The 26,984-nt window shown below is 43.2% G+C and overlaps 1 protein-coding gene across 6 annotated transcripts in view; it reads left to right on the forward strand.

The window, feature by feature from the left end:
- The window catches only part of LOC118390310 (neuroligin-2-like), a 79,767-nt gene that overhangs the window by 45,051 nt on the left and 7,732 nt on the right, over nucleotides 1-26,984 (forward strand). For all 6 annotated transcript variants that reach the window (XR_008060598.1, XR_008060601.1, XR_008060600.1 and 3 more), the window contains one exon: nucleotides 24,433-24,618. Coding sequence is in view for 2 of the 6 variants with exons in the window: in XM_052457316.1 (XP_052313276.1) it covers nucleotides 24,433-24,618 (186 nt within the window). In the remaining 4 variants the exon portion in view is untranslated. The remainder of the gene's footprint in view (nucleotides 1-24,432; nucleotides 24,619-26,984) is intronic.

The following is a 26,984-nucleotide window of genomic DNA, read 5'->3' on the forward strand; positions in this document are numbered from 1 at the left end:
CACACTCTCAATGGACAAAAACGTTTTTGGCCTGAAAAGAGAGAGACAACTGCTCCACATTTCTACAATAGGTTTAGCACATAATCACACAGTATTATCCTATACTTATGCACGCGCACACTCACATATGCCAACCGTATTTCAGCCTGTGCCTTTAACAGAGAGATGGGAGGGAGGGAGGGAGGGGATGACAGAGAAGGGGGATAGAGACAGATGAGAGAGGGAGAAACAGAGAGACATAGCTAAAGAGAGGGAAGGAGCAACAGAAGGGGGAGATGGGAACAATCTAAAAATAAACCATCAGAAGTGCTTTTTAAATCTGCGGCGAAGCAACAAAAAAAAATTCATTCAAACAAATGTTAATGCAATGTGGCCACGGCGCGCACACACACACATATAGGCTTACACACATCTCTATATACTCACATACAGTTACATAAGGGGTTTCACTTTCTTTTTTAGCACTTGGTGGATGTTAAGTTAATTCATGATATGCTTGTGATTTGTGAAAGGGGGAATATGTCTATGAGAAAATCCTAAATGTCTGCCATGTACAGTCCAGGAGTGTTTAGCATGGTGAAGTTAGGAGTGTGTATACTCGTACCTACCTACAGTAGAGCTCCACCCCAACACTGCTGCCTGCTCACCTTGCCCCTACCTTCCTCCTGGCTGCTCCAGGCCCATGCAGCCTCCTGATTTGTGCTGTAAAGCCATCTGTTCTGACTAATTAACTAATTAACTAATTAATGAACTCTGGGAAAGGGCCCACCGTCACTGGGCTGTGGGAGAGAGAGAGGGGCTGTCTCACATCAAGAACACTCCGCTCTCCTCCTTCTCCTTTTTTCTTCTTCCTCCTCATTCGTCTTCTTCTTTTTGTTCATCTCATCCCCGTTCTCTCCATCAGATCAGTCCCATCTGATTGACAAAATCGGATGACTCTTAATGAGTTAATCTCATGTGTTTGTTTCTCTCCCTCTGCAACCAACAAACACCAAATCACAGAATTATGATTCCCAGCTCTCTCCTGATGCACCCGAGGAGTTATTTTAGTTATTAATACTTCAGCATACATTCTATTGGTTTGGATGTACAATATAATTACAACCCCGGCTCAGACTGAATAAATAGAGCCAGTATTGCGATCATATGGTTATTGTTGCATGGGGCTGTCAGGAGAGAGTGAATTCGCTTGCACAAATGAACCGAGTGGAGGAAGCATGAAATGAAAAGAGAAAGGGTTGTGATGTTACTGTATGGAATCATCATTTAGATGGTCAAACGACACACTAGAATAGAATATACCACAACCCAATACTGCATACCACAACAGAATAACATTGTAGAGAGCACAACAGCCCAATAACAGAATGCCATAGTGGTTTCTATAAAACCCACAGATACCGATGAAGGCCACGGTGGATACAGTTGATCTCAAAGGTTACCTTACAATGAGCAATTTCACTTATGAGTCCAATTTTACGTTGTTAGACACAGGCTCGTGTTTACAACAATATTAAAAAGAGCAAACCGTCCATGAACAATTTAGTCTGAAAACACAGCACTTCTCTGTGAGCACAGCCTCGTCTGTGGAGGACAAACAGCTTACAGTAATACTCCATCTGTAAAGAACAAACACAGGAAATTTGACGTGTACATCTGTGGATTTACCTCCATTAAGGGATTTTATACACAACCTGACCCCTGTGTTTGTCCCTCTGTCTCTATAATTCTGTTTTGTCTATGTATCTCTCCTAGTCTTCTTACTACACTGCTCAAAAAAATAAAGGGAACACTAAAATAACACATCCTAGATCTGAATGAATGAAATATTCTTATTAAATACTTTTTTCTTTACATAGTCGAATGTGCTGACAACAAAATCACACAAATTATCAATGGAAATCAAATGTATCAACCCATGGAGGTCTGGATTTGGAGTCACACTCAAAATCAAAGTGGAAAACCACACTACAGGCTGATCCAACTTTGATGTAATGTCCTTAAAACAAGTCAAAATGAGGCTCAGTAGTGTGTGTGGCCTCCACGTGCCTGTATGAACTCCCTACAACGCCTGGGCATGCTCCTGATGAGGTGGCGGATGGTCTCCTGAGGGATCTCCTCCGAGACCTGAACACAAAAGCATCCGCCAACTCCTGGACAGTCTGTGGTGCAACGTGGCGTTGGTGGATGGAGCGAGACATGATGTCCCAGATGTGCTCAATTGAATTCAGGTCTGGGGAACGGGCGGGCCAGTCCATAGCATCAATGCCTTCCTCTTGTAGGAACTGCTGACACACTTCAGCCACATGAGGTCTAGCATTGTCTTGCATTAGGAAGAACCCAGGGCCAACCGCACCAGCATATGGTCTCACAAGGGGTCTGAGGATCTCATCTCGGTACCTAATGGCAGTCAGGCTACCTCTAGCGAGCACATGGAGGGCTGTGCGGCCCCCCAAAGAAATGCCACCCTACACCAAGACTGACCCACCGCCAAACTGGTCATGCTGGAGGAAGTTGCAGGCAGCAGAACGTTCTCCATGGCGTCTCCAGACTGTCACGTCTGTCACATGTGCTCAGTGTGAACCTGCTTTCATCTGTGAAGAGCATAATTTCCACCTGTTGTCTATTCCATTTGCACAACAGCATGTGAAATTTATTGTCAATCAGTGGACAGTTTCATTTCACAGAAGTGTGATTGACTTGGAGTTACATTGTGTTGTTTAAGTGTTCCCTTTATTTTTTTGAGCAGTGTGTATATCTCGGTCTCTCTCTTATTGTCCTTGTATCTATGATGGGTTGGTACCCTCCCTCTGATACACAGAGATGTGTTTGGACAATGTAAAGTCCCTTCCGTGATCTTCATCCCATCTGTCCATCACTCTTCATCATCCACGTTCCATTTGAATAATGCATTGAATCTATATGCTTCCTTTGTATCCATCGCCTTTCACATCTCCTTTTTCTTTCCATTCCATACCCCCCTTCCTCCTCTCCTCTCTGGGTAGAGCTCTATTCACCTACTCATGTATTCATATAGCCGTTTGTTCAGTTACTTCCTGATAATTGTCCTGTTCGTATCTGAGACACTGGGTATGTAGTATAAATCATTTTTTTTTATACCTTTTATTTAACTTGGCAAGTCAGTTAAGAACACATTGTTATTTTCAATGGCGGCCTAGGAACGGTGGGTTAACTGCCTTGTTCAGGGGCAGAACGACAGATTTTCACCTTGTCAGCTCGGGGGATCCAATCTTGCAAACTTACAGTTAACTAGTCCAACGCAAAACGACCTGCCTCTCGCTCATTGCACTCCACAAGGAGACTGCCTGTTACGCGAATGCAGTAAGCCAAGGTAAGTTGATAGCTAGCATTAAACTTATCTTATAAAAAAACAATCAATCATAATCACTAGTTAACTACACATGGTTGATGATATTACTAGAAATTATCTAGCGTGTCCTGCGTTGCATATAATCTGACTGAGCATACAAGTATCTAAGTATCTGACTGAACGGTGATAGGCAGAAGCAGGCGCGTAAACATTCATTCAAACAGCACTTTCGTGCGTTTTTCCAGCAGCTCTTCGTTGTGCATCAAGCATTGCACTGTTTATGACTTCAAGCCTATCAACTCCCGAGATGAGGCTCGTGTAACCGAAGTGAAATGGCTAGCTAGTTAGCGCATGCTAATTGTCATTGTGTTGCTCGTTCGAGCCCAGGGAGGAGCGAGGAGAGGGACGGAAGCTATATTGTTACACTGGCAATACTAAAGTGCCTATACAACCTAAAACTTCTTACCAGGGAATATTGAAGACTCATGTTAAAAGGAACCACCAGCTTTCATATGTTCTCATGTTCTGAGCAAGGAACTGAAACGTTAGCTTTCTTACATAGCACATATTGTACTTTTACTTTCTTCTCCAACACTTTGTTTTTGCATTATTTAAACCAAATTGAACATGTTTCATTATTTACTTGAGGCTAAATTGATTTTATTGATTTATTATATTAAGTTAAAATTAAGTAGTCATTCAGTATTGTTGTAATTGTCATTATTACAAACACATTTTTAAAAATCGGCCGATTAATCGGTATCGGCTTTTTTGGTCCTCCAGTAATCGATATCGGCGTTGAAAAATCATAATCGGTCGACCTCTGGTATGTAGGGCCTATTCCCTCACACTGCAGACTAGCTAGGTCCTATACAATACCTAAGTGGCTGGATACACATACAAGTAGTTGATGTAGAGTTTGGTCTGTCAAACTGTATTTCTGTGTGTGTGTGTGTGTGTGTGTGTGTGTGTGTGTGTGTGTGTGTGTGTGTGTGTGTGTGTGTGTGTGTGTGTGTGTGTGTGTGTGTGTGTGTGTGTGTGTGCCTAGGCTTGCTGTGATCCTAGGGATGGTGTATTGGGCTATATGAATGTGTATTTTTTTTAATGTAACCAGGTAGGCCACTTGAGAAGAAGTTCAAATTAACAACTGTGACCTGGCCAAGATAAAGTAAAGCAGTGCGACAAAAACAACAACACAGAGTTACACATAAACAAACGTACAGTCAATAACACAATAGAAACATCTATATACTGTGTGTACAAATGTAGAAGATTAGGGAGGTAAGGCAATAAATAGGCCACAGAGGCGAAGTAATTACAATTTACCATTAACACTGGAGTGATAGATGTGCAGATGATGATGTGAAAGTATAGATACGGGGGTGTAAAAGAGCAAAAAGATAAATAACAATATGGGGGTGAGGTAGTTATGAGGTAGCTATTTACAGAATTGGCTGTGTACAGTGATCGGTAAGCTGATGCTTAAAGTTAGAGAGGGAGATATAAGTCTCCAGCTTAAGTGATTTTTGCAATTTGTTCCAGTCATTGGCAGCAGAGAACTGGAAGGAAAGGCAGCCAAATGAGGTGTTGGCTTTGGGTATGACCAGTGAAATATACCTGCTGGAGCGCGTGCTACAGGTGGGTGTTACTAGGGTGACTAGTGAGCTGAGATAAGGCGGGGCTTTACTTAGCAAAGACTTATAGATGACCTGGATCTAGTGGGTTTGGCAACGGATATGTAGCGAGGGCAAGCCAATGAGAGCATACAGGTCGCAGTGGTGGGTAGTATATGGGGCTTTGGTAACAAAACGGATGGCACTGTGATAGACTACATCCAATTTGCTGTGTAGAGTGTTGGAGGCTATTTTGTAAATGACATCGCCAAAGTCAAGGATCGGTAGGATAGTCCGTTTTACGAGGGTATGTTTGGCAGCATGAGTGAAGGAGGCTTTGTTGCGAAATAGGAAGCCGATTCTAGATATAATTTTGGATTGAAGATGCTTAATGTGAGTCTGGAAGGAGAGTTTGCAGTCTCACCAGACACCTAGGTATTTGTAGTTGTGCACATATTCTAAGTCAGGACTCTGAGGATAGATGGGGGGCAATCAATTCACTTATGGTGTCCAGGGCACCGCTGGGGGCTGAGGGGGGTCTATAACAAGTGGCAACGGAGAGAGACTTTTTTTCTGGAAAGGTGGATTTTTAAAAGTAGACCCAGATATTTCAGCAGTCTATTGTACTCTACGCTATAATTCAAAATGGTAGCAGAGTGACTCTTTCCACTTTGTTCTATGATGTATTTATATCCATATATTGGTTTTACCTTCAACATAAATTGATGTCAAATTGATAGATTTACAGCCTTTATAAAACTATATACATTAACAAGGCATTACATCATTTTGAGTCAGTTTTGAGCAGTTTGATTGTAATAGTTTTCAAAGTGATAGTATTGTTATCAAATGACATGAAAATCGTAGAAAAAATGTATTAAATATTACATTTGGAAAAGCAGATACTTAGATTGAGTGTGTATCCAAATTGAAAATTGTGTCGCCGTAAAACCACCTATAAAATACATGCCTTTTGCGGCCAGCGGCCGTTGTGCCCTCGGGCAAAATATAATCATTTGAATGATATTCTCCCTGAGTGCTGCTTGCTCCGAAGCACCTCTCACTCACATGGCTCTCCATCATGTGATTGGGTCTTTCTCACAGGCTACAAGTGAAGACATACACAACGGGGACGCAACTGCACACGTCCTATTGGAAGAACTGTTCACATGTACTTTTCGTCAGCCAAGAACATAAGTAGGCCTAACGAACAGCAAAAGCATTAGCCTATGTCAATCTACTATCCCCATAGTAGAAAAGTTGACCTATTCTGTGCAATTAATAAATATTCCAAACATACTAGTCTGGGACAGTATATTAGTCTGGGACAGTTGTGGGATGCGATAGATCCCAAATTAATACAACCACTAGCATCAAAAAAACTTTTTTACGCAATGAGGCTGACGTAGCAGATCAGAACATTTAGCTTAAAATGTTGATACATTTTTAGGCTATTTATTCACATTATAAGCGCATGTAACGGCCGTTGGCGGTGGAAGAAGAAGAGGACCAAAGCGCAGCATGGTAAGTGTCCATGTTAAATGTATTCAATAACTGAACACTGAAACACAAAAGTAAACAAAAGAACAACTGAAAAGCCTGGGAAAAACAGGCTACCTAAGTGTGGTTCTCAATCAGAGACAACGATTGACAGCTGCCTCTGATTGAGAACCATATCAGGCCAAACACATAGAAAACCAAAACTAGAACAACACATAGAATGCCCACCCCAACTCACGCCCTGACCAACCTAAACAAGAAACATAACAAAGGAACTAAGGTCAGGACGTGACAGCGCAGCAATGTGTACACAACAGAAGGCTATAAGCGCGAATGGCCAAATAGCGGAAATACACAATTATCAAAAGTGACCGATTTTTTGTTGTTTTTGTTTTATATGGTGAAAAATATCTTCCCCCAAACTTGAAATTCTTGCGTTGCATATGTATGCCAGTTAGGCTCTATACCCCTTGTAAAGTGGATTAACTTCTTGAGTCGAGCCATCCCGGATCCGGTATCGTGACTACAGCCTCAAGCTCATTACCATAACGCAACGTTAACTATTCATGAAAATCGCAAATGAAATGAAATTAATCTATTTGCTCTCAAGCTTAGCCTTTTGTTAACAACACTGTCATCTCAGATTTTCAAAATATGCTTCTCAACCATTGCAAAACAAGCAGTAACAGTATTGATGGCTAACATAGCATTTAGCGTAGCATTTAGCATTAGCATTCAGCATGCAACATTTTCCACAAAAACCATAAAAGCATTCAAATAAAATCATTTACCTTTGAAGAACTTCAGATGTTTTCAATGAGGAGACTCAGATAGCAAATGTTCAGTTTTTCCTGAAAGATTATTTGTTTCGGACAAATCGCTCCATTTTCTGCGTCACGTTTAGCTACGAAAAAAAACCTGTATCCAGGATTGTGTAAATCTATCAGCAAGCTCATTAGCATAACACAACGTTAACTATTCATGAAAATCGCAAATTAAATGAAATTAATCCATTTGCTCTCAAGCTTAGCCTTTTGTTAACAACACTGTCATCTCAGATTTTCAAAATATGCTTCTCAACCATTGCAAAACAAGCATTTGTGTAACAGTATTGATGGCTAACGTACCATTTAGCATTAGCATTCAGCATGCAACATTTTCCACAAAAACCATAAAAGCATTCAAATAAAATCATTTACCTTTGAAGAACTTCAGATGTTTTCAATGAGGAGACTCTGTTAGATAGCAAATGTTCCGTTTTTACAAAAAATATTATTTGTGTCGACTAATCGCTCCGTTTTGTTCATTGCGTTTGGGTAAGGAAAAAAAAGTCATTAAAACGCGAACTTTTTTCCAAATTAACTCCATAATATCGACAGAAACATGGCAAACGATGTTTAGAATCAATCCTCAAGGTGTTTTTCACATATCTATCGATGATAAAATCCATCGTGGCAGTTTTACTTTCAATTCTGAAGAAATGGAACGAGCATGGACTTACAGATTACGCACACAGGACACCGGGCGGGACACCAGGTAAATGTAGTCTCTTATGGCCAATCTTCCAATGATATGCCTACAAACACGTCACAATGCTGCAGACACCTCGGGGAATATACAGAAAGCGCAGGCTCATTCCTGGCGCATTCACAGCCATATAAGGAGACATTGGAACACAGCGCCTTCAGAATCCGGGGCATTTCCTGTATGAAACTTCATCTTGGTTTTGCCTGTTGCATTAGTTCTGGGGCACGCACAGATAATATCTTTGCAGTTTTGGAGACGTCAGAGTTGTGTCTTTCCAAGGCTGTCAATTCCATGCATAGTCGAGCATCTTTTCGTGACAAAATATTGCGCTTAAAACGGGCACGTCTTTTTATCCAATAATGACACAGCGCCCCCATAGGTTGAAGAGGTTAATGTGCTTAATTTTAAGAAGTTATTTGGCCACTTCAGTTGTGATTCAAACCTTATCAAAACATATAGGCCTATGGGCTAGGCTACATGAGGTGTGCAAAAAAAATGCATGTAATCTATGAATTTAAATAGCGAATGGAAGATGATTTTCCCGTGGTTCATTTTCATGCCAACCAGGAAGGCTATACTCCTGTTGGAAAGATAAGCAATATACTTAATATTAGGAAGGTTAAGAAATAAATATAGTAGGTCTAGCCTATAGAAAATGGCTGTCAGTCAAAACCCATACAGAGCTATGAGGCGCAGAGCCTGAGCTCTGACGTCATTTACATAATCTTACTTTCAGCCACTGCGTTCCAGTTTGTGCTTATCAGTACCCAAATCTGCCATTTACAACCCGTATATGGGTATGAGTGTAAAAGGTTACCATCTTAGAAAGTAGTAGAATGTTACAATGTAGTATTAGTGTAGTAGTACAGTACTAACATCTTGATAATTAAAATATATATTATAACATCCTTTAAAAGTAATAAACTACAGTGCCTTGCAAAAGTATTCATCCCCCTTGGCATTTTTCCTATTTTGTTGCATTCCAACCTGTAATTTACATTTATTTTTATTTGGATTTCATGTAATGAACATACACATAATAGTCCGAAGTGAAATTTTAAAAATATATATATTTTCAAATACATTGAAAAGTGGTGCATGAATATGTATTCACCCCCTTTGCTATGAAGCCCCTAAATAAAATGTGGCGCAACCAATTACCTTCAGAAGTCACATAATTAGTTTAATAAAGTCCACCTGTGTGCAATCGTAAGTGTCACATGAGCTCAGTACATATACACCTGTTCTGAAAGGACCCAGAGTTTGCAAGACCACTAAACAAGGGGCACCACCAAGCAAGCTGCACCATGAAGACCAAGGAGCTCTCCAAACAGGTTAGGGACAAAGTTGTGCCGAAGTAGAGATCAGAGTTGGGTTATAAAAAAATATCTGAAACTTTGAACATCCCACGGAGCACCATTAAATCCATTATTAAACTATGGAAAGAATATGGCACCACAACAAACCTGCCAAGAGCGGACCACCCACCAAAACTCATGGATCAGGCAAGGAGGGCATTAATCAGAGAGGCAACAAAGAGACCAAAGATAACCCTGAAGGAGCTGCAAAGCTCCACAGCGGAGATTAGAGTATCTCTCTATAGGACCACTTTAAGCCGTACACTCCACAGAGCTAGGCTTTATGGAAGAGTGGCCAGAAAAAGCCATTGCTTAACGAAAATAATAGGAAAACATGTTTGGTGTTCGCCAAAAGGCATGTGGGAGACTCCCCAGACATATGGAAGAATGTACTATGGTCAGATGAGACTAGAATTGAGCTTTTTGGCCATCAAGGAAAATGCTATGTCTGGCGCAAACCCAACACCTCACATCACCCCGAGAACACCATCCCCACAGTGAAGCATGGTGGTGGCAGCATCATGCTGTGGGGATGTTTTTCATCGGCAGGGACTGGGAAACTGGTCAAAATTGAAGGAATGATGGATGGCGCTAAATACAGGGAAATTCTTGAGGGAAACCTGTTTCAGTCTTCCAGAGATTTGAGACTGGGACGGAGGATCACCTTCCAGCAGGACAATGACCCTAAGCATTCTGCTAAAGCAACACTTGAGTGGTTTAAGGGGAAACATTTAAATGTCTTGGAATGGCCTATTAACTTCTTGCGTCGAGCCAACCCGGATCCGGGATCATGACTACAGCCTCAAACCCATTACCATAACGCAACGTTAACTATTCATGAAAATCGCAAATTAAATGAAATCAATATGCTAGCTCTCAAGCTTAGCCTTTTGTTAACAACACTGTTGCATTGTTGCCAAAAAGTTCAATTTTGGTTTCATCTGACCAGAGCCTTCTTCCACATGTTTGGTGTGTCTCCCAGGTGGCTTGTGGCAAACTTTAAACAACACTTTTTATGGATATCTTTAAGAAATGGCTTTCTTCTTGCCACTCTTCCATAAAGGCCAGATTTGTGCAATAAACGACTGATTGTTGTCCTATGGACAGAGTCTCCCACCTCAGCTGTAGATCTCTGCAGTTCATCCAGAGTGATCATGGGCCTCTTGGCTGCATCTCTGAACAGTCTTCTCCTTGTATGAGCTGAAAGTTTAGAGGGACGGCCAGGTCTTGGTAGATTTGCAGTGGTCTGATACTCCTTCCATTTCAATATTATCGCTTGCACAGTGCTCCTTGGGATGTTTAAAGCTTGGGAAATCTTTTTGTATCCAAATCCGGCTTTAAACTTCTTCACAACAGTATCTCGGACCTGCCTGGTGTGTTCCTTGTTCTTCATGATGCTCTCTGCGCTTTTAACGGACCTCTGAGACTATCACAGTGCAGGTGCATTTATACGGAGACTTGATTACACACAGGTGGATTGTATTTATCATCATTAGTCATTTAGGTCAACATTGGATCATTCAGAGATCCTCACTGAACTTCTGGAGAGAGTTTGCTGCACTGAAAGTAAAGGGGCTGAATAATTTTGCATGCCCAATTTTTTTAGTTTTTGATTTGTTAAAAAAGTTTGAAATATCCAATAAATGTCGTTCCACTTCATGATTGTGTCCCACTTGTTGTTGATTCTTCACAAAAAAATACAGTTTTATATCTTTATGTTTGAAGCCTGAAATGTGGCACAAGGTCGCAAAGTTCAAGGGGGCCGAATACTTTCGCAAGGCACTGTATATATATCTATTTTAATTCCAGGTTGTACGGCATCAAATAAGGACAAATGCCAAGGGGGGTGAATACTTTCGCAAGCCACTGTACTTGTTTATGAGCCTTCTGGATATGTGTAGTATATAAAACATTAGTTTCTTCCTGTTTCACCATAGGTTCCTTATTCTCAACAGTATAGCATATAAACAATATTTCACTACCCTGTAAAAAACATATTTTTGAAGTATAAACATGTGAAATGGGGCTGCCAATGTCATGTCGTATCCATCAAAATCCAAGGATGGGTAAAAGTGATTCCCAAGATTTGGTACAGAAACCCTTTAGTACCAAGACACTTGGGGGAATGATAAATAAAATAATTTGGCCATGAACTTTCAGTAGATTAGGAACTGATTCCATTGTAGAGGCATACCACACAGTTATTGTCACGTATACTCACTCTCTGGCCTCTAGTTCGTCAGGCTGCTGATTATCCCGCACACCTGTCACCATTGTCTTGCGCGCCTCATGAAACTCACCTGGTCTCCCATCACCTCCTTGATTATCTTCCCAAAATCTGTCACTCTCCTTGGTTCTTTCCTCAGGTGTTATTGACTCTGTTTTCGTGTCGGTGCGTTGTTTGTGTTTCGTGTTCATTGTTCCTTGTATTTATTACAACACTCACTCCCTGAACTTGCTTCACATGAATGACAAAAGAAAGTTTAACTGAAAGCGTGCTGAAAACAAATCTTTAAAAAAAATGCAACTGTAACAGATGCTACAAACAAAATCCATATCGAGACAACTTGAGACTAGCTGATTTATGGAAAAACACAAATATAAACACTTGTGTGTTTTTGTCTGAATGATTGTTCAGTTGTGTGATAAAGCACATGAAAAACATCAACTAGATAGTTGTATTATGTTTGTGTGAACATTGAACTGTGTGATGGAGACATATGGAAAATCCATCCAATACAGCAGATAATGATATGCTCACCATTTCTTGTCTTATTAACTACCATGTAACCCAATAGCAAAAATATAACATAGACATTTCCCAAACTGTTCTTTTTGAAGTGCTGAATAGAAAGAATAGTAGATGGTAAATATAATATTCCATGTCGTATTTGACTATAACTTGACATACAATTGTTTTTATTATTTCTATCCTCGGCAGGTTGTGAGCATGTTGAGAAATATTCCACTCTTACAATCTCATTATCCTTGTAAAGCAAAGTATTGTGAAGCATTTGGCTACTTTAAAAACGTTGCACGGTGTTGTATGCCATTTCTGCCCTCCGTGCAACACCACAAGATCGCCTTTTCTTATATGACTTGTCAACTGATACAGTATCGCCTGTCTCTCTCCTTGAAATTCATCAGCTTACAATGTATCAATGGCATTCAGATAATGAGTGGAATATATTGTTAGATATAACCCAGGTTTTTCAGCAGTGCACTGTACACTATAATTCCAAATTGTAGCACGTAGTGACTCTTTCTACTTTGTCCTATGATGTAGTATTTGAAGCCACATCCAGATATGATTTGGTTTTACCTTCCAACATAAATTGACTCAAATGTATACATTTATGAGGTAAAAATATAGAAATGTACGGTGTACAGTCGTTATCAAACTATATCCGTTAACTTGGCATTACATACTTTTGGTTTGTTACTTATCCGTTTTGAACGGTTTGATTAACTGATAATAAATCATATCAAAAGTAAAGTGAGTATTGCATTTTGAAAAGCAGACACTTAGATTGAATGTGTATCCAAATTGAACAAGTTATTTGGTGCAGTGAATTTGTTTTGAAACATGAGACATTTTGATGGTCAGATTTAAAATCTTTGTGCTCAGAGTTGTGAAAATATTTAATATAAAAATTGCATCAAAGTGAACTTCCAAGGCTCTGTGAAGTCCAGCCAACTGCTTGTTGATTCCCCACTGGGCCAGGTGTGAATGCTCTGGGAGGCCTAACACCGTACCCAAACTGTCCGCGTGCAAATTGATTTTGTCCCCCCACACCAAACGCGATTATGACACGCAGGTTGAAATATCAAAACAAACTCTGAACCAATTATATTAATTTGGGGACGGGTCAAAAGCATTAAATATTTATGGCAATTTAGCTAGCTAGCTTGCAGTTTCTAGCTAATTTGTCCTATTTATCCAGCTTGCTGTTGCTAGCTAATTTGTCCTGGGATATAAACGTTGAGTTGTTATTTTACCTTAAATGCACAAGGTCCTCTACTCCGACAATTAATCCACACACAAAACGGTCAACCAAATCATTTCTAGTCATCTCTCCTCTTTCCAGGCTATTTTTTCTTTGGACTTTATATGGCGATTGGCATCTAACTTTCATAATTACCATGACGACCGACCAAACTGAGTTCAACTTTCAATCACCCATGTGTGTATAACCAATGAGGAGATGGCACATGGGTATCTGCTTCTATAAACAAATGAGGAGATGGGAGAGGCAGGACTTGCACCACTTTCAGCGTCACAAATAGAACTGACTTCTATTTTAGCACTTGGCAACGCAGACGCTCGTTGGCGCACGTGAGCAGTGTGGGTGCAATAATTGAAAAACATGTATGTTTACATTTATTTTGCCATGCTCGCACACGCGACGCAAGCGGTGTGGTCAGCATGTAAGCCTCGCCCCAACCGGTTTGATTACAATGCTGGATTTCAGCCCAGAACCTAAAACGCACCTCATTCAAAATGGTTTCAACTGGCCCCCCAACAAAAACCCTACCCTCAACACCAGAACTGTTTCAACATGGCAAACCCCCTCCTCTCGTCTCCACCCCACAAAATGTATCAAAAGGCACAATAGACCTTAGTTCCTCAAATAGTTTAATACACTGCCCCTGATCAACGGCATAACACACCTTTGTCCCACAACTGACCACTGACCACTCTACTTGATTAAAAGCATCAAGTCTTTTGTCTTACATATAGCCCAAAACACTACCCCCAGGATCACAACAAGCCCCTCACACCTGGGTACACACACACACACACACACACACACACACACACACACACACACACACACACACACGGCAGCAGAACGTACATCAAAGTAATCCATATCAAAGTTGTCAGATCAAAGGTGTTTACATACATGTGGCGACCACGTGCTTATCTAATTTAATGACCTGATTTGATCACTGCCTGCCACGCCCACCTCATGAATCATGAGGTGTGAAATACAGTTTTCACAGAACAAATCTTACATCAACTATTCACACTCACTGACAGCTCTGTCCTTGGAACAGTGAACACTGCAGGCTTTTACTGAGCCACTGTAATGGAGAACAGCACATCACTACTCCTAATTGGCACTCATAGCTCTGACTCCACTCATAGCCAACTGTTTCAGTGTGTGTGTGTGTGTGTGTGTGTCTGTGTGTGTGTGTCATTGCTCATAGTTCATGATTAGAACACACAATTCAATCCCACACATACCAGGTTGTATGATTTATAAAGTTGCCTATTTAAGTTATGCAAGCTACAATTAATTCATGATAATGGTTTCTCACCGTCTCCCCTGAAGAAGAAACATCAATCATCCGCAATATAAGACTTGATCATTTTAAACAACCTTCATATTGGTATGTGTGGTAGGGTATTACCAGCAGCTGTGATGGTATTACCATGGTCCCAGTAGCAGGAAGGGGTAGTTTTTCATGAAGTGTTGTCTGGTGGATGCTTAGAGAGCTCTTCGTCTCATATTTTTCATTTCTGTTCAAATCACTCTCAATCTAGTGCTCTCTAGCCTTCATTTGTGTCTCTCTCCCCTTTCTTTCTCTCTGCCAGATCTCTCCTTCTCTCGCTCTCCGAGGTTGAAGACTCTCCTCACAGTTCCTTGGCCATTACCTAAAGCGAGTATTGAATATGCATGAGTTCGGCCTCCATAAACTGCTGCTCTCAGCGCTAAAGTCGGCAGGAAGCCCAACTCAACAGACAGGAAGAGTATGGAAAAGAAAACAGAGGGAGAGAGAGCGGCAGGAGGAGGAGGAGAGAGGGAGACTTATCTTAAATATTGGCAGATAACCATATTCCCTCTTACCCAATCAAAGGCAGTGGGGAGAAGCTCATGTGAGCATGCAAGTGTCTCTGACTCTAAGTCCATGTGTGTGTGTCTAGATCTCTGTGACTGTAGCTCTGGCCGGTTGCCAGGCAACAGAGGCAGGCAGACAGTTCAGCACATGGATGTTATGAGAGCTGACACATCTTCACACCTCTGGTCCTGGCCAGCAGCACGGGTCACAGTTTAAGGGTCGTAGGGTCACTGAGTCACAGGAGGCCAAGAGCTTTCGCTCGCACAGGGGTTAGAGGTCAGATTGCTTTTGTGTTTAGTCTTATTTTGGTCTCTTTTCTTTGACTTTGGTGCCGGGGGCAGTTAAGCAGCAGTGGATGAGTGAATAGCTGCATTTCATATGTCTTTGTTCCTCTGTCTCTCCCCAGGCCTCTCTCTCCCTCTCTCTGCCCTTTGCTCCTTACAAACAGGGCTACCGAGAATACAAAACCCTCTCCCGGAGCCATGGAAGGATTTCAACATATTTTCCCATGTAGTTCCTTGTACTGTAGCTCCTGGAGTGGTGTTTTCCTTGATCTGCATGGTGTGGAATCATGGAGCCAAGATGGCATGCTCTGCTCAAGGACAATCAATTACACAACACGCTTAGCTAGGATTCTGTTACTGACACATCATGATCCATTTAATCTGCCTGTCAAGGTCATTATTCAGGCAATAATACAGTTTTTGGCAAAACGCTGTATAATATGTAGAATCACCAATCGCAGAATGCCACTTCCTAGCTATCAAATCCCTTTTCATAAAGTCATGTCGAACACATGTCAGTTCACACGTGTGCTCCTCTCCTGGTACAGTTGTAGCATGTCAGTACCACAGGTATTAATCACTGCCGGCATTGTTTACCATCCACCCAGTAACTATCAAGTCCAAACTACCAATTAACCAGCAGACCGCGAGTCAGGCAGACAGGCAGAGAGGCAGTCCGATGAGTGTGAGTGTGTATGTCTCGTAAAGCAGTAGCTAGGCCTCAGATCCACAGATAACAGAGTGCTGCTCTGCTACCAGTGTGCCCAGGGTTTTATGTGAAAACACCAGCAACACCAATTAGCTGTCCAACAATGATGGTGAAGGAGATATTTGTTGCATTATATATGTACAGTGGGGCAAAAAAGTATTTAGTCAGCCACCAACTGTGCAAGTTCTCCCACTTAAAAAGATGAGAGAGGCCTGTAATTTTCATCATAGGTACACTTCAACTATGACAGACAAAATGAGGGAAGAAAATCCAGAAAATCACATTAGGATTTTTAATGAATTTATTTGCAAATTATGGTAAACAACGATAAACACCTGCCTCTGCAACCATAGACTTTTCTAGATAACCCCACTATAACACAATCCCAATACCTACAAAAAACCCAAGACAAAACACACCACATAATTAACCCATGTCACACCCTGGCCTGACCAAAATAATAAAGAAAACACAAAATACTAAGACCAGGGCGTGACAGGACCCCCCCGCCCCCAAGGTGCGGACTCCCGGCCGCACACCTAAACCCATAGGGGAGGGTCCGGGTGGGCGCCTGTCCATGGTGGCGGCTCCAGCGCGGGACGTGGACCCCACTCCAACAAAGTCTTAGTCCACTTAGCATCGCGTCCTTTGATTGGCGACCTTTGCCTCCGACCTTGGCCTAGTAACCCTCACCAAGGGCCCCACTGGACTGAGGGGCAGCTCGGGACTGAGAGGCAGCTCGGGACTGAGGGGCAGCTCGGGACTGAGGGGCAGCTCGGGACTGAGGGGCAGCTCGGGTCGGGACTGAGGGGCAGCTCGGGTCGGGACTGAGGGGCAGCTCGGGACTGAGAGGAAGCTCGGGACTGAGAGGAAGCTCGGGACTGAGAGGAAGCTCAGGACTGAGAGGAAGCTCGGGACTGAGAGGAAGCTCAGTACTGAGAGGAAGCTCAGGCAGGTAGTTGGCTCTGGCAGATCCTGGCTGGATGGCGGATCCTGGCTGACTGGCGGATCTGGAAGATCCTGGCTGACTGGCGGATCTGGAAGATCCTGGCTGACTGGCGGATCCTGGCTGACTGGCGGATCCTGGCTGACTGGCGGCTCTGGCTGCTCTGGTGGCTCTGGCTGACTGGTGGCTCTGGCTGCTCCATGCTGACTGGCGGCTCTGGCTGCTCCATGCTGACTGGCGGCTCTGGCTGCTCCATGCTGACTGGCGGCTCTGGCTGCTCCATGCTGACTGGCGTCTCTGGCTGCTCCATGCTGACTGGCGGCTCTGGCTGCTCCATGCAGACTGGCAGCTCTGGCTGCTCCATGCAGACTGGCGGCTCTGGCTGCTCCATGCAGACTGGCGGCTCTGGCTGCTCCATGCAGACTGGCGGCTCTGGCTGCTCCATGCAGACTGGCGGCTCTGGCTGCTCCATGCAGACTGGCGGCTCTGGCTGCTCCATGCAGACTGGCGGCTCTGGCTGCTCCATGCAGACTGGCGGCTCTGGCTGCTCCATGCAGACTGGCGGCTCTGGCTGCTCCATGCAGACTGGCGGCTCTGGCTGCTCCATGCAGACTGGCGGCTCTGGCTGCTCCATGCTGACTGGCGGCTCTGGCTGCTCCATTTAGACTGGCAGCTCCATGCAGACTGGCGGCTCTGGCTGCTCCATGCAGACTGGCAGCTCCATGCAGACTGGTAACTCCATGCAGACTGGCAGTTCCATGCAGACTGGCAGCTCCTTGCAGACTGGCAGCTCCTTGCAGCGCTGAACAGGCGGGAGACTCCGACAACGCTGTAGAGGAGGAAGGCTCTGGCAGCGCTGGACAGGCGAAGCGCACTGAAGGCCTGGTGTGTGGTGCTGGCACTGGTGGTACTGGGCAAAGAACACGCACAGGAAGCCTGGTGCGGGGAGCTGCCACCGGAGGGCTGATGTGTGGAGGTGGCACAGGATGGACCGGACCGTGAAGGCGTACTGGAGATCTTGAGAGCAGGGCTGGCACAGGACGTGCAAGGCTAGGGAGGTGCACAGGAGGCCTGGTGCGTGAGGCTGGCACAATCTTTACCAGCCGACTAACATGCACCTCAGGACGAGTATGGAGAGCTGACCCAGGTGCCATCAAATCCCCGACACGCTCCGTCGGACGAATTCCGTACCTCATGCACCAACACAGCAACTCCCTCTTAACTCTCTCCTCCAATTTCCCCATTAACCTGTTGCGACTAGCAATCCCGTATCCGGGAGCGTAATTATAGCCTCAAGCTCATTACCATAACGCAACGTTAACTATTCATGAAAATAAAATGAAATAAATATATTGGCTCACAAGCTTAGCCTTTTGTTAACAACACTGTCATCTCAGATTTTCAAAAAATGCTTTTCAACCATAGCTACACAAGCATTTGTGTAAGAGTATTGATAGCTAGCATAGCATTAAGCCTAGCATTCAGCAGGCAACATTTTCACAAAACAAGAAAAGCATTCAAATAAAATAATTTACCTTTGAAGAACTTCAGATGTTTTCAATGAGGAGACTCTCAGTTAGATAGCAAATGTTCAGTTTTTCCAAAAATATTATTTGTGTAGGAGAAATCGTTCCATTTGTTCATCACATTTGGCTAAGAAAAAAACCCGAAAATTCAGTCATTACAACGGCAAACTTTTTTCCAAATTAACTCCATAATATCGACAGAAACATGGCAAACATTGTTTAGAATCAATCCTCGAGGTGTTTTTCACATATCTATTCGATGATAAATCACTCGTGGCAGTTTGGTTTCTCCTCTGAACTAAATGGAAAAATGCACGCACCTGGAGATTACGCAATAGTTTCGACGGAGGACACAGAGCGGACACCTGGTAAATGTAGTCTCTTATGGTCAATTTTCCAATGATATGCCTACAAATACGGCACAATGCTGCAGACACCTTGGGGAAACGACAGAAAGTGTAGGCTCATTCCTTGCGCATTCACAGCCATATAAGGAGAGATTGGAACACAGCGCATTCAAAATCTGGCTCACTTCCAGTATGAAATTTCATCTTGGTTTTGCCTGTAGCATTAGTTCTGTGGCACTCACAGAAAATATCTTTGCAGTTTTGGAAACGTCAGAGTGTTTTCTTTCCAAAGCTGTCAATTATATGCATAGTCGAGCAACTTTTCGTGACAAAATATCTTGTTTAAAACGGGAACGTTTTTCATCCAAAAATGAAATACTGCCCCCAGAGGTTCAAGAGGTTAACTCCTTCAGTCTCAGCTTCGCTCACCTCCAACACCGGCTCTAGTTCTGGTTTCCTCCTTGGCTCCTTACGATAAACCGGGGGAGTTGGCTCAGATCTGACTCCTGACTCTGCCACACTCTCCCTGTCCCCCCCAAGACATTTTTGGGGCTGACTCTTGGGCTTCCGTGCTCGTCTCTCCAACTCCATTCTCCTATAACCCTCCTTGCACTGCTCCAGCGAATCCCAGGCGGGCTCCGGCATTCTCCCTGGGTCGACCGCCCACCTGTCTATTTCCTCCCAAATCGTATAATCCAGACTTTGTTGATCCTGCTGCCACTGCCTGTCACCACGCCGCTTGGTCCTTTTGTGCTGGGTGATTCTGTTAAGGTTTTCTTCCGTCGAAGGAGAGGAGGACCAAAATGCAGCGTGGTAATTTTGATACATGTTTAATAAACAAATAAACACGAACAATACAAAACAAGAAACGTGAAAACCTAAACAGCCTATCTGGTGCAAACAAACACAGAGACAGGAACAATCACCCACGAAACACTCAAAGAATATGGCTGCCTAAATACAACGATAAACACCTGCCTCTGATTGAGAACCACTTCAGGCAACCATAGACTTTTCTAGATATCCCCACTATAACACAATCCCAATACCTACAAAAACCCCAAGACAAAACACACCACATAATTAACCCATGTCACACCCTGGCCTGACCAAAATAATAAAGAAAACACAAAATACTAAGACCAGGGCGTGACACAGACAAAATTAGAAAAAAAATCCAGAAAATCACATTGTAGGATTTTTTATGAATTTATTTACAAATTATGGTGGAAAATAAGTATTTGGTCAATAACAAACGTTTATCTCAATACTTTGTTATATACCCTTTGTTGGCAATGACAGAAGTCAAACATTTCTGTAAGTCTTCACAAGGTTTTCACACACTGTTGCTGGTATTTTGGCCCATTCCTCCATGCAGATCTCCTCTAGAGCAGTGATGTTTTGGGGCTGTTGCTGGGCAACACGAGATTTCAACACCCTCCAAAGATCTTCTATGGGGTTGATCTGGAGACGGCTAGACCACTCCAGGACCTTGAAATGCTTCTTACGAAGCCACTCCTTCGGTGTGTTTGGGATCATTGTCATGCTGAAAGACCCAGCCACGTTTCATCTTCAATGCCCTTGCTGATGGCAGGAGGTTTTCACTCAAAATCTCACGATACACGGCTCCATTCATTTTTTCCTTTACACGGATCAGATGTCCTGGTCCCTTTGCAGAAAAACAGCCCCAAAGCATGATGTTTCCACCCCCATGCTTCACAGTAGGTATGGTGTTCTTTGGATGCAACTCAGCTTTCTTTGTCCTCCAAACACGACGAGTTGCGTTTTTACCAAAAAGTTATATTTTGGTTTCATCTGACCATATGACATTCTCCCAATCTTCTTCTGGATCATCCAAATGCTCTCTAGCAAACTTCAGACGGGCCTGGACGTGTACTGTCTTAAGCAGGGGGACGTCTGGCTCTACAGGATTTGAGTCCCTGGCGGCGTAGTGTGTTACTGATGGTAGGCTTTGTTACTTTGGTCCCAGCTCTCTGCAGGTCATTCACTAGGTCCCCCCGTGTGGTTCTGGGATTTTTGCTCACCGTTCTTGTGATCATTTTGACCCCACGGGGTGAGATCTTGCGTGGAGCCCCAGATCGAGGGAGATTATCAGTGTTCTTGTATGTCTTCCACTTCCTAATAATTGCTCCCACAGTTGATTTCTTCAAACCAAGCTGCTTACCTATCGCAGATTCAGTCTTCCCAGCCTGGTGCAGGTCTACAATTTTGTTTCTGGTGTCCTTTGACAGCTCTTTGGTCTTGGCCATAGTTCAGTTTGGAGTGTGACTGTTTGAGGTTGTGGACAGGTGTATTTTATACTGATAACAAGTTCAAACAGGTGCCATTAATACAGGTAACGAGTGGAGGACAGAGGTGTCTCTTAAAGAAGAAGTTACAGTCATAGTTGAAGTGTACCTATGATGAGAATTACAGGCCTCGTCTTTTTAAGTGGGAGAACTTGCACAATTGGCTAAATACCTTTTCTGCTGACTAAATACTTTTTTGCCCCACTGTATGTATTTACCCCCTTTGCCATGAAGCCCCTAAATAAATAAGATTTGGTGCAACCAATTACCTTCAGAAGTCAAATATTTAGTTAGATTGCACACAGGTGGACTTTATTTAAGTGTCACATGATCTGTTACATGATCTTAGTATATTTACACCTGTTCTGAAAGGCCCCAGAGTCTGGAACACCACTAAGCAAGGGGCACCACCAAGCAAGTGGCACCATGAAGACCAAGGAGCTCTCCAAACAGGTTAGGGACAAAGTTGTGCCGAAGTACAGATCAGGGTTGGGTTATAAAAAATATCTGACACTTTGAACATCCCACGGAGCACCATTAAATCCATTATTGAACTATGGAAAGAATATGGCACCACAACAAACCTGCTAAGAGAGGGCCACCCACCAAAACTCAGACCAGGCATGGAGGGCATTAATCAGAGAGGCAACAAAGAGACCAAAGATAACTCTGAAGGAGCTGCAAATCTTTACAGCGGAGATTGGAGTATCTGTCCATAGGACCACTTTAAGCCGTACACTCCACAGAGCTGGGCTTATGGAAGTGTGGCCAGAAAAAGCCATTGCTTAACCTCTTGCTCCTACCTGACACGCAGGCGTCCCATCTAGACATCTGAAAATGCAAATGTGCTACGCTAAATGCTAATAGTACTAGTTAAAACTCAAACGTTCATTAAAATACACATGCAGGGTATTGAATTAAAGCTACACTCGTTGTGAATCCAGGCAACAAGTCAGATTTTTAAAATACTTTTCGGCGAAAGCATGAGAAGCTATTATCTGATAGCATGTAACACCCCAAAAGACCCGCAGGGGACGTAAACAAAATAATTAGCATAGTCGTCGCTACACAAACCGCACAAATAAAATCTAAAACATTCATTACCTTTGACCATCTTCTTTGTTGGCACTCCTAGATGTCCCATAATCACTATTAGGTCTTTTTTTCGATTAAATCGGTCCATATATAGCCTAGATATCGATCTATGAAGACTGTGAAAATCGAGAAAAAAATAGCGTCTTATAACGTAACTTCATTTTTTAAAATTAAAAAAGTTGACGATAAACTTTCACAAAACACTTCGAAATACTTTTGTAATGCAACTTTAGGTATTAGTAAACGTTAATAAGCGATCAAATTGATCACGAGGCGAAGTATATTCTTTAGCTGTCCGTCTGGAAATAATGTCCGGGTAAATCTCAACCAAAATATCCGGTCGGAGGCTTGAACAAATGGCTTGTCTCTTCTTCGTTTGACCAAGAAACAAAGCCTAGGCAAATGGCAAGACTGTCGACATCGTGTGGAAGCTGTAGGTATTGCAACCTCAGCCCCATTTATTGTGGTTCGCCTTTATCAATGGGTTGAAGTGGTGGATGGATATATATTTCCATTTTCAGTGATCAGATTTTCCTGCGCTTTTCGATGAAACACACGTTCTGTTATAGTCACAGCCGTGATTTAACCAGTTTTATAAACGTCTGAGTGTTTTCTATCCACACATACTAATCATATGCATATACTATATTCCTGCCATGAGCAGCAGGGCGCTGAAATATTGCGCGATTTTTAACAGAATGTTCGAAAAAGTAGGGGGTAGGAGTAACAGGTTAAAGAAAATAATAATCAAACATGTTTGGTGTTCACCAAAAGGCATGTGGGAGACTCCCCAAACATATGGAGGAATGTACTCTGGTCAGATGAGACTAACATCTTAGTTTTTATGGCCATCAAGGAAAACGCTATGTCTGGCGCAACCCCAGCACCTCTCCTCACCCTGAGAACACCATCCCACAGTGGCAACATCATGCTGTGGGGATGTTTTTTCATCGGCAGGGACTGGGAAACTGGTCAGAATTGAAGGAATGATGGATGGCGCTAAATACAGGGAAATTCTTGAGGGAAACCTGTTTCAGTCTTCCAGATATTTGAGACTGGGGCGGAGGTTCACCTTCCAGCAGGACAATGACCCTAAGCATTCTGCTAAAGCAACACTTGAGTGGTTTAAGGGGAAACATTTAAATGTCTTAGAATGGCCTATTCATTGCCCAGACCTCAATCCAATTGAGGATCTGTGGTATGACTTAAAGATTGCTGTTCACTAGCGGAACCCATCCAACTTGAAGTGTTGTTGCCTTGAAGAATGGGCAAAAATGTGCCAAGCTTATAGAGACATACCCCAAGAGGCATACAGCTATAATTGCTGCAAAAATTGGCTCTACAAACTATTGACTTTGGGGGGGGTGAATAGTTATGCACGCACAAGTTTTATTTGATTTTTTTCTTGTTTTTTTCACTTTAAAATAACATTTGCATGTTCAAAGCGGTAGGCATGTTGTGTAAATGAAATTATACAAACCCCCCAAAATCTATTTTAATTCCAAGTTGTACGGCAACATAATAGGAAAAATGCCAAAGGGCGTGAATACTTTCGCAAGCCACTTGCACTCATTTCTTCCACTATATTGGAAGCATATGAAACGTGTCTCCTGTGCCTCTCCTAACGAGCTCTCTTTACTGCGTTCATTTAACGACAAGGGTATTATAAATGAGTGTCATTGCTTTTATCAGATAATACAGTGCTTGACTAATCTAGCAAAGTTTCTGTTAAAGCACTTGAGGATGCTAACGAGCTGCGGCCTCGTAAATACCCAGGCCACTGTCACCGAATGCTGTTGCCATCTTTGTTTGTGGAGAACAGAAAAATACCAGGATGAAATATTAAATTATTTGGTATTCTCTCCTTGAATCTCTTCCTACTCCTCTTCAACTAACCCCCCTCTGCCTTCTTATTTCTTCCTTGCTCTCATTCTGCTCTCTTCTCTCATTAATATTCCCTCTGTCATCGAATCACCCTTGTCACCCTCACATGCCTCATCCCTCCCTCCATCCCCCTCTCTCTCACTCTCTGTCCTGCAGGGTTTCTGAGTACCGGGGACCAGTCAGCCAAGGGGAACTATGGTCTGTTGGACCAGATCCAGGCTCTACGTTGGCTCAATGAGAACATTGGCCATTTTGGAGGAGACCCAGAGAGGATCACCATCTTTGGCTCCGGCGCCGGAGCCTCCTGTGTCAATCTGCTCATCCTCTCCCACCACTCTGAGGGTAAGGACCAGTCATCATCGTTTTAGTCATTAGCAACAACAGCAGCATAGCCAACATCATCAAAAATATTCATCAGTCATCCTCTATAATGACAGCCATCTCATCATCACCATTGTTGCTTTTAAAGTGCCTTGAGATGTATTTACTTGTGTGTGACGTGTACTGAAATTCATCGTTCAGCTGCCAAGTACGGCCTACATGTAAACATGTAATAAACTGCTACTGAAACGAATCTAGGACAACAATCCCCACCGTCACTGTCAAACCTGTCATCGTTATCACAAACTGTCATTTTCATCCTCACTACCATAGCAACATCCAAGATGATTTTAAGTGTACTTCAGGTGTGTGTCACCAAGGAAACCCAGAAAGGTGTTCTTAAAGACAAATGTCCCTCTTTGCCTCAGTTTCATAGTGTCTAACTGAGCAACAAGGTAGTATGGCATTGAACCCTAGGATGATGTGTGAATTTGAATGAGGTATACAATTGGATATAACTTTCGGCCCGTGTGGATACGACTATCAGAAACATAGAATAGGTTTCGTAGAATCAGATCAATATGCACCAGACAGCCATATGAATTTGACTTAGGTATAGGAATAGGAGTCTCAGTTTGTGTAGCTATCAGAGGGAGAGACTGGCGTGTGAGTCAGGACTTTGGGACTGTGTTAATATGGATGTGTGCCTGTGTATGTGAGACAGGTGTTTGACAGAACTCTAATGAGGACTGAAAATATGGATGTCTGTCTGAGCAGGAGAGAGCAGAGCTGAGCTGAGCTCGGGACTTGAGCCGCAGCTGAGACGAGTCTTAATTGATTTCATAGGGAGAGGAGCAGGGGAGGGGGCACTTGCAGAGGATGGGGGATGGAATGGAGGGGAGGGGGTCTTAATTATTAATGTCAGAATCTGCAGATGAAAACAGGGGGACAACAAGGCACTTTACATAACGGTGCAGCAGTGCTCTCTCTCTCTCTTTCTCTCTCTTTTTCTCTCTCTCTTTCTCTTTATCTCTCTCTCTCTTTCTCTTTATCTCTCTCTTTCTCTCTCTCTCCCCCCTCCGGCTGTGTGCCGGGCCTGTCGCCATTTTCTTGTCGCTGCCTCCGTATGTGATGTGAGGAAACCAGCGGATTTGCCAAGCCTAATGTTTACAATGATTTAGTGGGGCTTTGGAGAGAGGTAGTGTACCCGGAACAGTGCTCCCTCCATATGTAATGCTTCACGGTACCACGGTGGTGGCTCCTCCATCCATGCACAATACCCCATAATAACAAAGCGAAAACAAATATTTTTGTTGTTGTAAATGTATTAAAAAAAATAAAAACAGAAATAACTTATTTACATAAGTTTTCAGTCACTTTACTATGAGACTCAAAATTGAGCTCAGGTGCATCCTGTTTCCATCGATCATCCTTGAGATGTTTCTAAAACTTGATTGGACATGATTTGGAAAGGCACACACCTGTCTATATAAGGTCCCACTGTTGACCGTGCATGTCAGAGCAAAAACCAAGCCGTGGCTGTGGAGCTCTGAGACAGCATTGAAGGTCCCTAAGAACACGGTGGCCTCCGTCATTCTTAGATTGAAGAAGTTTGGAACCACCAAGACTCTTCCTAGAGCTGGCCGCCTAGCAAAACTGAGCAATCTGGAGAGAAGGGCCTTGGTCAGGGAGGTGACAGAGCTCCAGAGTTCCTCTGCGGAGATGGGACAAACATCTCTGTAGCACTCCACCAATCAGGCCTTTATGGAAGAGTGGCCAGCCACTCCTCAGTAAAAGGCACATGACAGCACTCTTGGAGTTTGCCAAAAGGCACCTAAAGGACTCTCAGACCATGAAAACCAAGATTGCACTCTTTACCCTGAATGCTAAGCGTCACATGTGGAGGAAACCAGGCACTGCTCATCATCTGGCCAATACCATCCCTAAAGTGAAGCATGGTGGTGGCAACATCATGCTGTGGGGATGTTTTTCAGCGGCACGGTCTGGGAGACTAGTCAGGATCAAGGGAAAGAGGAACGGAGCAAAGTACAGAGATGAAAACCTACTCAAGAGTGCTCAGGACCTCAGTCTGGGGTGAAGGTTCCCCTTCCAACAGGACAACGACCCTAAGCACACAGCCAAGACAACGCAAGAGTACCCTGAGTCCCTGAATGTCCTTGAGTGGCCCAGCCAGAACACGGATTTGAACCCGCTCGAACATCTCTGAAAAAAATCTAAATAGCAGTGCCGCAACGCTCCCCATCCAACCTGACAGAGCTTGAGAGGATCTGCCGAGAAGAATGGGAGAAACTCCCCAAATACAGGTTTGCCAAGCTTGTAGTGTCATACATAAGGAGAATTGAGGCTAATCGCTGCCAATGGTGCTT

Source organism: Oncorhynchus keta, chromosome 11 (genome assembly GCF_023373465.1).
Source record: "Oncorhynchus keta strain PuntledgeMale-10-30-2019 chromosome 11, Oket_V2, whole genome shotgun sequence".
Lineage (NCBI taxonomy): Eukaryota > Metazoa > Chordata > Actinopteri > Salmoniformes > Salmonidae > Oncorhynchus > Oncorhynchus keta.